Source organism: Sceloporus undulatus, chromosome 1 (assembly GCF_019175285.1).
Source record: "Sceloporus undulatus isolate JIND9_A2432 ecotype Alabama chromosome 1, SceUnd_v1.1, whole genome shotgun sequence".
Taxonomy (NCBI): domain Eukaryota; kingdom Metazoa; phylum Chordata; class Lepidosauria; order Squamata; family Phrynosomatidae; genus Sceloporus; species Sceloporus undulatus.
In genome coordinates this window covers 260,879,412-260,893,634 of record NC_056522.1, presented here as the reverse complement: position 1 = coordinate 260,893,634, position 14,223 = coordinate 260,879,412, and the positions used below count along the sequence as shown (strand labels likewise).

Genomic DNA, 14,223 nt, shown 5'->3' with positions numbered 1-14,223 from the left:
CTTGCAGCTGGGTTGTTGGGTGGATGGGGAATGATGTAACTTGGAGGGTTTCAATAACCCTGTTGCTGTGGTCAGATTGCTTCCTTGCAAAGTTTCATTTGGTGGTAACAGACTCTCCCTACAGGGATGGAGGACCAATTAAGATGGGCCTCCCTTGGAAACATGAAATCTGAAGGATTTTTGTCTTCTCTGGGTGACTTTTCTGGCTGATATGGATGATGATTCAGTCGAGGCCTTGATCACCCTGTGGAATGGTGAAATGGAAAGCAACATCAGTACAAACACTCCTAAGCATCGCTGTGGAGGCTATACAGTTGGCCCTCCTTATAAACGAATTTTTTATACTCACATTCAAGCATCCATGGCTTGAAAATATTCCAAAAAAAGTATAAATTTCTATTATCAAACCTTGATTTTTCCATTTTATATAAGGGACACCATTTTGCTATGCCATTGTATTTAATGGGACTATGGGCAATGAAACAGGATGGACAAAGGCTAGAGTGCAAGTGGCATAATTCATGGAGGGAAAGCAATTGAATATCATCAAAGAGTCTGCTGTGCCTATTATAGGTCATTGGGGGTAGCAAACAAAAACAGCACACTAAAAAAGCAAATATCTTCTGTTCTTTGCCAATTGCACCTTTGGCATGCTGTCCAGGAGATGTGTTCAAAATGGTGAGGAACTTATTGGGTTCAGATTCAGAGAGGCAAGGAGTGGAACCTTCAGTTGTCTGCTGTAACAAATTTGCTAGGAACATGGAGGAGAAAATCATTCAAATTTGCTCAGAATGTGATGCTCCACTTATTATGGTTTCTGGGAAAGTGTCCAGTGCTCCATCTAGTCAGTTTTCTTAGGATCAGTTCCAGAAGCTGATGCCTGATGATGTGGTCAAAACACTTGAATCAGTTTGGCTCACCACACATAAATTTAACCCTTGCTCATATTGGCTGATAAAATCTAGCAGATGTTGGGGTGGGTCCAGGGGATGCCAAATGCCTCAGTCTGTCACGAGGAGGTGCCTAGTGCCTTAGAATCATAGAATTGGAAGAGACCACAAGGGCCATCCAGTCCAACCCCCTGTCATTCCTTGAAGTAATATGTAATGCACCTGCTTCTGAAGGGACTTCAGACTACAGCCCCACTGCTAGTATCCTCTTTTGGGGCAAGATGTTTAAGCATATGGTGGCTGGACAACTTCAGGCATTCTTGGAAGAACAGATTTTCTGACCCATTTAAGTCTGGTTGCAGGTCACAGCACTGTACTGAATGACCTTGGCCACTCTGTTTAGTGACTTACTCCCAGTACAAGACAGGAGTACTACTACCCTGTAGATCTTCTTGGGTTTCTCATTGATTTTTGGTTAAAGGTATCTTACTGCACCAGCTTTGTCAGATGGGAGGCACTATGTTACAATGGTTCTATTTCTATCTGCAGGTCTAGTACCAGGGAATAATAATGGGGATTCTAGTACAGCCCTGTAGCCATTAAGCTGTGGGGTGCCACATGGTTCCATCTTGTCTCCCATGCTCTGAAATATTTATATGAAGCCACTGGGAGGTCATAAAGAGATTTGACACTAGAATTGGTTGGGGCTGTGCAGGTGATAGACCAGTGTCTAGATGCTATAGTGGGCTGCATGAGGGCCACTAACCTAAAACCAACAAAGATGAATCATATGGCGGCTGTGTGAACTGGCGGCTTTGGGGTCTGGGAATTGGGTATGCTTCCTGTTGTGGGTGGACTTCCCTGAGGGAGCAGGTGCATAGTTTGAAAGTAGGATAAGATTCATCTTTGTCACTGGAGATTCAAATGAACTCTGTGGAGTGCTTGGGATCAGCAAATGAACTCTGTGGAGTGCTTGGTTCCCTATCTACAGCCTTTTCTGGAGAGAGATAACATAGCCACAATAGTCCATCCAGTGGTAACTTTCTGGTTATTCTACTGTAATGTGCTCTCTGTGAGGCTATCCTTGAAGATGATTCAGAAATTGCAACTTATGTAAAATGCAGCAGATAAACTGCTGACCAGAATATACAAAAAAACATATAATACTGATTTTGAGGTAGACTGTTGACACATTTCCATCCCTAGTTCAAGATACTTGCAATGACATTTAAAGGCTTTAAAGGTTCCAGCATATTGCTTGGAACCTCCATATTTGTAGGAGCATCCTTTCCAACATACATGTGCCTGAGAACTGCGACCTGTCTCTGTTCCCCATTAGTCAGGGCAATATGCTGCAGGAAGATGTTTGAGAGGACCTTCTCTGTTGTGACACCCCACGTGGAGGCATTATTTATGCCAACATTACTGTTATTTGACACCAAGTGAAAATGTGGCTGTCCACTAAAGTCTGGAGTGGGGTGGGGTGGTTAAATAGTTTTACACAAATTTATCCCATGGTTTAAATTGTTTTAACCTATCTTAATCTGTTTGGATCTGTCTGTTTAGCTTATTAAATGGCTTAATATATTTTTAAACCTTTAAAATCTTTTTATTGCTTATACTGCTTTAAATTGGTCAAGTTGGTTTTATTGTATGTCACCTTGAGATGTCTAGACAGATGGCAAGATATAAATATTTTTACAAAAGAAAAGAAAAGAAAAGAAAAAGAAATTGCCATATAATCTGTACTTGGCCAAAGTAGAAAACGTTATACAACAAATAGAAAGTAATTGAGTGAGTTAAGATTGCTTTTGGAATTTTTCCAACTTTTTAAAAGGTTGCTTTCTGGAGATAAGCAGAAAAAGGGGAACATGAAAAACATGTAGACATACAAAAAATAGTAAAAGGAAAGCATTACAAAGAAATCAGATTTATTACAGAAAAGAAAAACAAATCTGAACAGATATGTGTTCATCAAGCACGTTAAACAAATAACAGAACTCATGTGTTTCTTTAAAAGAAAGAAGAACCTAGAGCCCTTTAGAGTGCAAACACATCACATGAAAATATGATTTATGTTTTTTTTAGAAAGATGTTCTTTCTCAATATATATACTGAAAAGATACACTTTTGTAGCTGCAGTTTTTTTGTAGCAGCAGTTGAGCAGTAGCAAATGCAGGATGGTGGTGGCAGCAATGGCTCTGAAATATGTGACACAATTCTTGCCACTGGTTCTCTTTGGGAGGCATTGCACAAACTCAACTACAAATAAGTGAGGATTGTTGTTTTTTTATGACAGATGAATGCAGCCATGTAAATGGGGATTTGTTTATTAGTTATTTATATCCCGCCTTTCACAACACAAGTACTTCCAAGTTGACATACAAAGATGCTTCTGTAAAATACAGTAAAGAGTATTCAAACAGAAAATTCATGAGGATCCACCCAGCAAGGCAGTTGGAGAAACTAGCTCATGAGGCAGAAGGAAGGGCAGTCTGGATGGAGCAAACCTTAAGCCTGCCTTTAAAAAAAGCAGACCTTGCTCTGTTTTCCCTGGAATCATGTAGTGTAGTTTGTGGTAAAGCGAGATAGGAAGATTGGCGGGTTACAAACGGCCCTCAAGGGGCCGTTTTCCCACCACCGCCATTCGCTGCGTAGGGAAGCCCCAGCGGCCATACCGCGAGGCTTCCCCGCGCAGCGAAAAAGGAGCGCTGAAATGGCGCTCCTTTTTGAAACGTGGAAGTGGCACCGCGAGGGGCAGAATGCGCCCTCGCGGTGTCACTTCTGCCGTGACACATCTGGATGCACAGCATCCAAGACATCAAAATGGCGGCGCCCATGTGGATGGGCACCGCCATTTACGACGCACTCCGCGCGTACTGGGAGGAAGGGCCGTGAGGAAGGTAAGAACCTTCCTAACTCTAATACGGTCCTTCCTAACCCTAGTACGCTGGTTGGGGATTATGAGAGTTGGGGTCCAAAAATTAACTTTTCAATGCTCTTTCTGAAAGGCAAAATATGTTTCAAGATGTGAAGGAGAGTCACGTATGTGGCTAGTTGTTTCAATTGTTTTTTTTTTCTCTGTCCAGTTCCCAAACAAATGGGATTTTGTCCTAGTCTGTGATGATCACATTCCCTACAGTGAGAAGGATCAAAGGAAAAACAGGTTTCTGGAAGAACTGCACAGAAAAGGCTTCATTATCAAGGTAAAACAGAGATACTGCCCAGCAAAAGTGCTACCTACTTTGTATATTCCTCCTTGGTTATAGAGGATGTCTTGTCTTTCCTCCCATTTTAATAAGAGATTGGTAGCACTTCCCTACCCAAGACAGGCTTACTTTATCAGTTTTATTGTTTATATGTAAAGCGCTGTGTAAATCTACAGCACTATATAAATAAAGCATAATAATAATAATAATAATAATAATAATAGAACCAGTGCAAGTAGTTTGCTCACAGAGCAGGAAAGGCCAACTGCTTGGATATAGTTTAACATGGTGTCCACTACAGAACTTGGTTATATTCCTTTCTTGAACTGTAGCATCCAGATGTCTCTAACCAGTGTCCATGATACCTGGAATTCTGGGAATTGGAGTCCAGCTGTGGCCTAGCGAACAGGCCATTCCTCTGCTTTGAGAACATAGTTGCCCCATCACCTGTGCCACAATCCTTAATGGGGAAGCTTCTGTGGAGTGAAAATTGGAAACTGTCAAGATCTGGTGTCCAATGGGTCTTTCAGTCACCCTGGAATATCTGTAGTTGCCCAGCTTTGTCAGGAGAATTGAAACAGAAGTTGTCAATTAGCTAGAGTATGGTTAATATTAAGCTCCTATGGAAGAAATCAAATGTTGTGCAAGCAAAAGTCTACTTGTGTGATAGAACATTCTGTCTCTTCCTCACCTCGTCGTCCTATGCATCGGTTGCCCCAAGCAGACGTTGGGAAAGTTACTTGTGTGTGATTAAATGTTTGGACATGATGGCTGGGGGATTCTGAGATGATTAGTCAAAAAATGGAAGAGGCCACTGTCTCCAACTCTCTGGAACAGATTTTGAGACTATGTCAGGGTGAGTTGTGAATGCAGGGATGGATAACTGGTGAGACCCTCGTATGTTTCAGGCTGCATTTTCTGTTTTCTCCCACTATTGGCTATGCTGGGTAGGGCTTCTGGAAATTCTACTGACAAATTGAGGGTGACAGGCTGCCCACCCTTGCACTCACAGAAGCAGAAAAAATTAACTTCTCCTGGTTTCACCATGATTAACTTATGGCAACTCTGTCCTGACCTTCGTTAGCAAAGTTTTTGATCAGTGGGGCTTTTCCTTTTCCTTCTTCTCACAATGAGAGAATATGACCTGCCCAAAGTCACCCAGTGGGGTTGCATGGCTGAGCAGGAATTTGAACTTTGGTTCAGTGCTCCAACCATTATACCACACTGGCCTGACTTTATTCTCTTTTTTGATATTTACTTTGTTCTCCGTATTGTCTCTGATTCCTAGACGATTAAAGACAAAAAGCTCTTTTATGGAGTTCATGCCCCAAGTGCACTTTTCCGAAAATACCAGTGGCTTTTGAGGAATCCTGACAATGAATCAGAAATTCTATGTGCACAGCAACATGAAGATGAGCTGGGAGTGTCACTTTCACCAACAACAAGGTAAAATAGAAGAAAAGTCAAATATCCTGATTGCTTATATGTTCCAGCCACTTTATAAAGGCCATTCCAAATGGCATTTTCTATCACATTTTATCACTGGTTTCTACCAGTGGAGACAGAATTTTTATTATTTGCTTTTTACTGCCTTTGGGGCTGTGCCTCCAAGTGCCCCTTTTACAGCCAGATCAGGGCCGTGGCAATCACACACCACAGCTCCAATCTGGCCTTTGCAGGGCGCAAAAAGCAGTTTCTTTTTGCACCCTGAAAAGGGTGTGTTATCCGTGGCTTTACGGCACTCCTTTGGCACTGCGTCATGGGATGCAGCACTAGAGGAGCACTGTGACACTGCACGTTGTGTGGAGTGGTGCGCAATGTCACACCACCCTGGGGGAGGAGTTGGGCTGTGCATCATGTGGCCGCCATGCCCCGACTCCACTCCTAAGCTGGCCTTTGAGGCTGGTCTGCACAGGGCTTTCGTCCTTAGTACTGAGATGGCAAAAGCAGGGTGCAGCCTCTGCTTGTATCAACACTTCTGAAGACATCCTGAAACTTTATCATAAGTAAACATCTCAAACAAGATGGATGCCTATGATTGTTACAGTTACTTCACTTCTCTGATTTTTAACATCTGACTAATGAGGAAGGCAGTGAGCTTCACAACCTAGTGTAATGTATTTTGCACCTTTTGGCTGGCCTCATAAAGGTTCACTGTGATGTTAATTTGGGTTTTGTTGCATTTTGCTATCATGGAGTTTATCTTTTTGTGAGACATGCTAGAAATTATTTCCCCAACACATGTATAAATGACAGACAGGAATACTATGATTACCAAGAGCCAGTATAAGTTTCTAAAAAACAAGTGATGCCAAATTAAACTGATATCTTTTTTTGACTGTTACAGTCTTAGTAGATCAGTCGACCACTATGGATATAGTATATCTTGTTTCCAATAAAGCTTTTCTTAAAAAAAACAAAAAGTCCCAAATCACAAAATATAAAATACAGGTTTAAGAAAGAATCAGAAGGATCAATACAATAAGGTTGGGTCTTTTTAGGTTCATGTATTTTATTTATTTTTTGCATTTATACAAATATATAGAATACAGTATAAAGGATCCTAATATGAATGTGAATATTTGAATTAATATAATAGAAGGACTGTAAAAATGAAGATTTTTTTTGCGTAGTATGACAAATGAAGTGGTAGTTTTTAAAGAGAAGAAATATTTCAGTTTCTGTTTGAATAAGGTTAAGCACATATGTTAAATAATTTATTATAATAAAAAGAAAGGAAAAGAAAAGAAAATAATAAATAAAACTTTTATTTTTATCCTGCTTTTTGTCGAGACAATTAAAGTAGCATAAAAGATTAAAATACCTCAATATATACATAATCTCACACCCCTCTCCCTTTAAAAAAGGATTAAACAGTATAAGAGACCCCCATGATATTCTTGCAGACAGGCCAGTGAACTATGGGCTAGATAATGCTGCTGTTAGATGGATTTGTAGTTGGTTGATAAACTGAACAAGTGTCCAGTTCTGTGCACCACAGTTCAGGAAGGATATTGACAAGCTGGAATATGCCCAGAGAAGGGAGACCAGGTTGATCAAAGGTCTGGAAACCAAGCCTTATGAGAAACAATTTAAGGAGCTGGGTATGTTTAGCTTGGAGAAGAGAAGACTGAGAGTTGACATGATAGCCATCTTCAACTATAATAAGAGATACAACGTAAAAAATGGAACAAACTTTTGTTTTGCAAATCTAGGGTTTAGAACATGAACCTATGGATTCAAATTATAAGAAAATAGATTCTGTTTAAACATTAGAAAGACCTTATTTACTGTTAGAACTTTTCAACAATGTTATAGGTTTTCCCAGAGGTTGGTGGACTCTCCATCTTTTGAGGTCTTTAAACAAAGGTTGGAAGAGGATCTTTTAGGAGTGCTTTCGTTGTATATTCTTTCATGGCATGTCTTTGGAAGTTGGAATAGATGGCTCTTGTGAACCCCTCCAACTCTAACGTTCTATGATAAGGGGTTTTCAAAGAAGTAGCTGTGTTGGTCTCTTGCAGCATAAAAAGGAAGAATGGAGAGAGGGGGGGAAAGGAGTGTGTAAGCACCTTTGAGACTCATTGGTTTTTATTTTTACATGAGCTTTTGTGCCTATAAGCCCATTTTTTCAGATGCAGTACAAAATGATATCCATCAGTCAGAATTAACGTGAAAGCACACAAACCCCAGATCTAACTACATGAAGGGGATACTAGATAACATCTTAATTGTGGAGTAAAGTAAATCTCATCCCACCTTTAAAGTTTTGCATAATCCTTTCATGGTATGGTCAGAACTAATTAGACCTGTGGCTATTTAAAGGGTTCAATGCCTTTGGCCACTATATACCATGCAATAACCATTTCCTGGCACGGATGATAAAAACAGTCATTATTATTTACTCCCTATTGAACAGTTTACTCTGTTGTTGCTAATTCCTAATCATTGCATGTTTTAGGATATGTATTGTCAGCTATATCCTGCAGAACACAGAAATTCATAGCACTAAAGGTATGAAAAGCTCTTTCTCTTGGTTTATATGATACCTCTGATGTGTTTTCCCCTATACGTTTGTAGTAGCCATTCTGCAAGTACTGTACAACTGTGTTTACAAATTGTTTTACTAAATGAATCTGGTATACAGAATTTTAATTAAATAAACATCTAGCTTCTGGCAAATCTGTAAAAACCTGAGGACAGCTAATATTTTTAAAATGACTGTCTTTTATATTTTTCTTGAGATCAACACATGCTTTGCAATGGAGATTATCCAGGTGTGGTGGGCTGCAGTGTGGGATCTGCAGCTGGAAAGCCCAGGCTCAAATCCCCTCTCAGAACTGTTCAGTTTGTAATTTAATTTTAAATCAAAAGCATTAAAATGACAAAGTCTTTGATAGGAGTTCCACCTTCTAGGCAGAGCTTTGGAAAATTATTTTTGCATAACTACAGCTTTCAGAACTGACAATGTTATTTTGGGAATTCTTAGTGTTGTGGTCCAAAAAGAGAATTTTTGCAAGTTCTGCTACAGCTTGGGTGTTCCTACAGAATACTATCCTTCTCTTCATTCCTAGTAGTGACCAAACATACCTTAGCCAAGCTTAACCCTTCAGAAGTTTTGAATGTAGAAGGTAGGCAAGACCACACTGCAGGGATCACTCATTAATGCAGCTTACCCATCCCTGCTGGTTTAGGACTTTAAGGTCCTAGCATTATAGCTAAAGACAATGAGGATGACAATAACAACATTAACAATTTACTCTTGATCACTGTCATTACCTGAGCATCTCAAAGTCAGACCAGATCTTGGAACAGCAGTAAACCTTAATTTTCAACGGGGAGCATTACCTCATATCGGATGCATACAAGCAGGACAGTTGCACATGCCCATATCATTGCATTTGCTGTCCCCTGACTTGGAGAGTGTCATTTTTTGTTACTCAAATCTAGATTTTCAAAAATAAAATATAAACTACTCAGTCTTTAAACTTGCTGGGATGGCATCTCAGCCTAATCTATCTTGTAGGATAGTGTGAAGCCCAAATGAAATTTGTTTCTTAGTAGGATTGTTTGTGTATATGGCTTCAAGTCTCTTGTTGACTTTTGGTAATTCCATGAATTTCCTCAGGCAAGGAATACTCAGAGGTGATTATGCCAGTTCCTTTAATATAGCCTACAGCACCTGGTATTCATTGGTGATCTTCCATCCAAGTACTAACTAGGGTTCACCCTGCTTAGCTTCCAAGATCAGACAGGATCTAGTACCTTTAGGGTATTATGTAACTCATATATAATTCATCTTTAATTGAGACATGTGCACTCTAATTCATGCTTCTCATGAGTGTTTTACTTTTTTTTGCTGCAAATCATAGACTGAGTGACCTGTTTAAATTAGGACTTGCATTACAGGTTTAGAAACATGTTAGAAGAATTGTACTTATAAATCTTCATCTTCTTGTTTCTGATTTCATCTTAGAGAAGCTCCAAGACTTGATAAAGAAGAAAGTCTTTGAAACAGCATTTCCTTTACATGAGGTGAGAAAATCTGAGGGCCGTGCTACAAGCTAATGGTTATATGAATTACTAAGAAGTTGTCTATCTTTTAAATGTATATGTGTATCCTGTAAAATTACCACAATGCAGTTTTGTTTGTTTAGTACATGGAAGATCTCTGCTCTTTTTTTATTTATTATTTAGACCTTTAATATTCCAAGAACAAAAGTTTAAATCATTCATGTTTATCATTTAATTTGGTTCAGATAATAAATAATACCAAGAGATTTAAAAAGATGATATTTGAAAACTAGTCCAATTGAAATTAGAAAAAACAACAACAATAACAACTAGTGAATCTGTCTTTCCAATGTAATTATTCTGTCTTTTCAGGGGTTATTCCTCTTCATCTGAAGATTTCTCTCCTTCCCCCGAATCTTCACTGCCTTCCTTCTGATCTTCTTTCTCTGGGTCTTTCCTTTCTGAGTGTCCGTCTTTCTCATCTTTGTTTTTGTTTGAAATGTCTGCAGAGTTACTGTATCTAATTTGGTCCACCTTTGCTTATATAAGGTGGAGATTCCTTCAAATCTCTCCCATTTATATACAGTATTATTCTTGTTCAATACTGTTGTCAGGAATTTATAGTTTTCTCTTTCATAGCAATCTTTTGGGTATGTCTTTGAAAATTTTGGCTTCTTCTTCGTCGATTTGTAAAGGTTTTTTTGTAGCTCATTTCTAGGATTAAATCTCATGGTAGTTTCCTTAAAAAATAGATGACAATATCTTGCAGCCACCCCTTCTCTTTTGCAGTTTTAGAATTTATCCTGTAGATTTTATTTATTTCTCAGGTCAGTTCCTGTATGGGGATTTCAGAGTATTCTGCTAGAATTGGGATAAAATAATCATACAAGTCTTCACCCTTAACTTCCTTTAGTCCTCGGATTTTCAGGCCGTTCTCCCTGGCTTTAACTTCTTCCATAGCTTTTTCATCCAGTTTTCTGTTTCTGTTTTTCCCTCTTGAATTACATTTCTAAGAGTTTCCTCTAAAGTTGCTGTTCTCTTTTCTAGTTTATCTATTTTCCCTTTTACAGTCATCCCTCCATATTTGCGGATTTGATTATTCACGGATTTCATTAATATGTTCTCTCTAGGACTGTCTAGGTCCTCCAGTGCAACTCTGTGGTCAACTTTAACTAAAAGTTGCACTGAAAGACCATTTGTAGCTACTCCAGTGCCATTCTATGGTCAGTGTAAGTTGGACATTGACCACAGAGTTGCATTGGAGGACCTAGAGATTCCTAGAGAGGTGTCCTCTCAGGTAAAAACAGTGTTTTTGTTATTTGCGGTTTTTCCATATTCACGGGGGTCTTGTTCCCCTAACCCTAGCGAATATGGAGGGACAACTGTACTTTGCTCATGTCTTTTGTCGCCTCTTCTAGAGAGCGCCTTATCTCTTTCCATTCCTGTTTCATGTCCTCTTTAATATCTGCTCTCAGCATTTTATTTCTCTCTTCATATTGTTTTCAATCTCTAATTGCATTCTTTTAAGTTCTTCCAGCATTGAAAATTGCTCTATTCGTTGTCGTCTTTGAGGTATGCCTGTTGCCTGGGTAATTATAGCAGTTACTATTTTAAAGAGATGTAGGCGGGTTACAGACCGCCGCTGCTGCTTGCTCCGTGCGGGAGCCGCAGCAGCCACACCGTGCGGCTCCCGCACAGACCGAAAAAGAAGCTCCAAAATGGAGCTTCTTTAAGCGGCGCCTCTATGACGTCGCGAGGCGCCAGGGGTGGACTCGCAATGTCATAGATGCCGCGACACGTGCGGAAGCACAGCATCCGATACGTAAATATGGCGGCGGCCGTGTGGAACGGCCGCCGCCATATTGTACATACAGAATACGTACTAGGGTTAGGGGGGTGCGGAAGCACCGCCCCTTCCTAACCCTAGTACGTATTCATTATGTACTAAATGGCAGTGTGTAACCCGCCGTAGCCATTTTATTTTTTGTTTAGCCTTAAGCTTTTAAAAAAAAAATTGTAATGTAATCCACAACAGTCTGCTCTTTCTGAGCAGTCAAATTTTCCAGGTTTCAATAGTTGAAGATTCACAGTAGTTTAAGGCTTCTCAGCTGTTTACAGTGACATTTTCTTTTAAAGGGTAGTGGGAAAACAAAAATACTTTTAGTTAAATTTGAATTGAAACACAGTCCCCTTTTTTCTCTTTCTTTTCTTTTTCTTTCCTCTTATTTCTTTTATTTTTTTTCTCTTGTTATCTTCCCCCTTAGACATCCATTTAAACTTTATTTCTTTGGCTCTATTAATGTAAATTATCAGGTAGTATCTCTGTCTCTATAACAGCCTCTTAGCTTTCTTCTCTCTTTGTTAAGTGTTACTTCTCTCTCTCTCTCTCTCGTTGCTTCTATTTTAAGTCTTTTTGTTTTCCCGTCTCAAGATAGCTTTTTAGGTTTTTCCTACCATATCTTGTGCTTCTTCTGCTTAGAAAGAAATTTGCTTGCAGGTATTTATCTGCTTAAAGTCTCAGATTGGCAATTCTGTAGCTTTTTACATTTTTAGTTGCTTTTAATAAATAATAATAATAATAATAATAATAATAATAATAATAATAATAATAATTTTTATTTATATTTTCCCACCTCTCCCAGATGGATCGAGGTGGGATTACAGTCCGCTAAAACCCATTCATCAATATAAAATACATATAAAATACACCAATAAAAATAATACAATTAATCTTTAAAGCTGGTGCTAGCGTTTGTACTGCTTGTGGTTGCTGCCGCGCTGCCAGGAAAGTTCCTTCGGCAAGGCTTGTTCCAAGTCTACTCTCCCGTTTGCCCCAACCCAAAGCTGAAAATAGGTTTTTTGGGGGGAATAACGCCAACTCTCAGCCCCAGTAGCCTGTGTAGGGATCCTAAACTCTCTATTCCAAAAGGGTTAATCCAATTACTTGTAGGTGTATTTTCTTTGCAGCACGGAGCCACGTTCTTTGGGAGCACCTGTGAAATGCGTCTCATGCCCGTCTCGCACCAGCCGGATGTCATTATTAACAAGCACATTTTAAAATGTTGGCAGCAGCTGTGGAGTCCCTAAGAAGCCCCTGGACCACAAGGAGTGGGGAGAAAGTTGAACCTACTCCTTTATGTCATGGTCTTTCTCACCACCACCACCACCACAAGCTGCTCTGTGCTCCAAAAAGGAAGCTTCTATTGGTGATAGAGAGATACCTAACACAAAATACCTGAAAATAAATATTCAAATGGCTGAACATAACCAACAGAGGGGGAAAAACATTATTTGCAAGATGTGTTAGTATTTCTGTTCAATATTTTCCGGATGCTTGCTGTCCAAGTCTTGAGAAATGGCATAAAAACATGTAGACTGTTAGGAGTTGTAACTTTTGAAACCATATTATACTTAGAAAGAAAATCTGGGAAGATTCCTGAAGATGAATTGGGCCCGATGGAGAGACATCCTATATCCGCAACCAATTGAAGAAATCAGGTATGCCAAAATCTTTGTCCTACCAGAGATGGTGAGGATCTTATGAAGTGTAAAAGCTAACAGTAAGTATTACAATGTATTAATCTATATACTTCTCAAGTTCAAATTTAGACCGCATGTAAGGGTTTTTAAAAATTATTTTTTAAAAATAAAGTCCATTTTTTTAAAATAAAGGCAGCACTTGTCACCCTTGGAATAAGCTGTAGCACTTGGTGGTTAGGAATTGTCAGATTGGATAAAACCAATTATCATAGTATTTCACTTTTAAGAATAACCACAATATGCTTTGAGGAACTTATGCACCCCTGAGCAACAGACAAGTGTTCATTAGTCTTATCTAGTAGAAGTTACCTCCAGATTTAAAATATAGAAACTTCATACCTGCGGTGGGCGATTTTGGCCAGATGCTTTTGAACTGCAGCCTCCATAATTCCCCACCATGGCTCATGTGGGCTTGGGGTGTTGACAGTGGTTATTCAAATAAAAAATAATACTTAGTGAACCATAGTTTCTCTGCACTTATATCAAGGCAAGGAATGCTCTTCAGAAAATAATTTAAAGTTTTGGTATTCCCCCTTTAGGAAATATTTTGGAGAGAAAATTGCCCTTTATTTTGCCTGGCTGGGTTGGTATACTCGTATCCTGTTCATAGCAGCTGTGCCAGGCATTGCCCTTGTCATTTATGGGTTTGTCAGCTTCAATAGTAGCCAAATCAGGTGAGTAATAATGACAACAAAATAAACTTTTTAATGGCAGTTGGGAAGTTACACGTGAGACACTTGTGCATTCTAAGTCTACATGAGCATTTATATACCTTGGTGAATAATTTTATGAGTCAGGGGAATGTAGGCAGTTACAGAGTCAAACATAATTTGTCCAGTAGAAAAATACATTTTGGCTTGTTCTGCCTGGTCTGTTTCATTATAATAAATAATAATAATAAAATTTTATTTATATGCCGCCCTTCCTACGATCAGGGCGGCTCACAACAAGTTAAAACAATCATATACAATTAAAACAAGACAGCAGTAAAAAGCCCCGTAGCCCAGCCTCTTGGCCACGAAAGAGGAGGGAGGCCCACAGGATATTTATTCGGGGAATGCCTGCTGGAATAG

At 39.3% G+C, this 14,223-nt stretch overlaps 1 protein-coding gene across 3 annotated transcripts in view; it reads left to right on the top strand.

The window, feature by feature from the left end:
- Positions 1-14,223, top strand: part of ANO9 (anoctamin 9) — a 76,602-nt gene that overhangs the window by 32,431 nt on the left and 29,948 nt on the right. For all 3 annotated transcript variants that reach the window (XM_042465620.1, XM_042465603.1, XM_042465613.1), the window contains exons 3-8: positions 3,980-4,096; positions 5,388-5,545; positions 8,058-8,110; positions 9,573-9,631; positions 13,026-13,108; positions 13,690-13,824. In XM_042465620.1, coding sequence (XP_042321554.1) covers positions 3,980-4,096; positions 5,388-5,545; positions 8,058-8,110; positions 9,573-9,631; positions 13,026-13,108; positions 13,690-13,824 — 605 coding nt within the window. The remainder of the gene's footprint in view (positions 1-3,979; positions 4,097-5,387; positions 5,546-8,057; positions 8,111-9,572; positions 9,632-13,025; positions 13,109-13,689; positions 13,825-14,223) is intronic.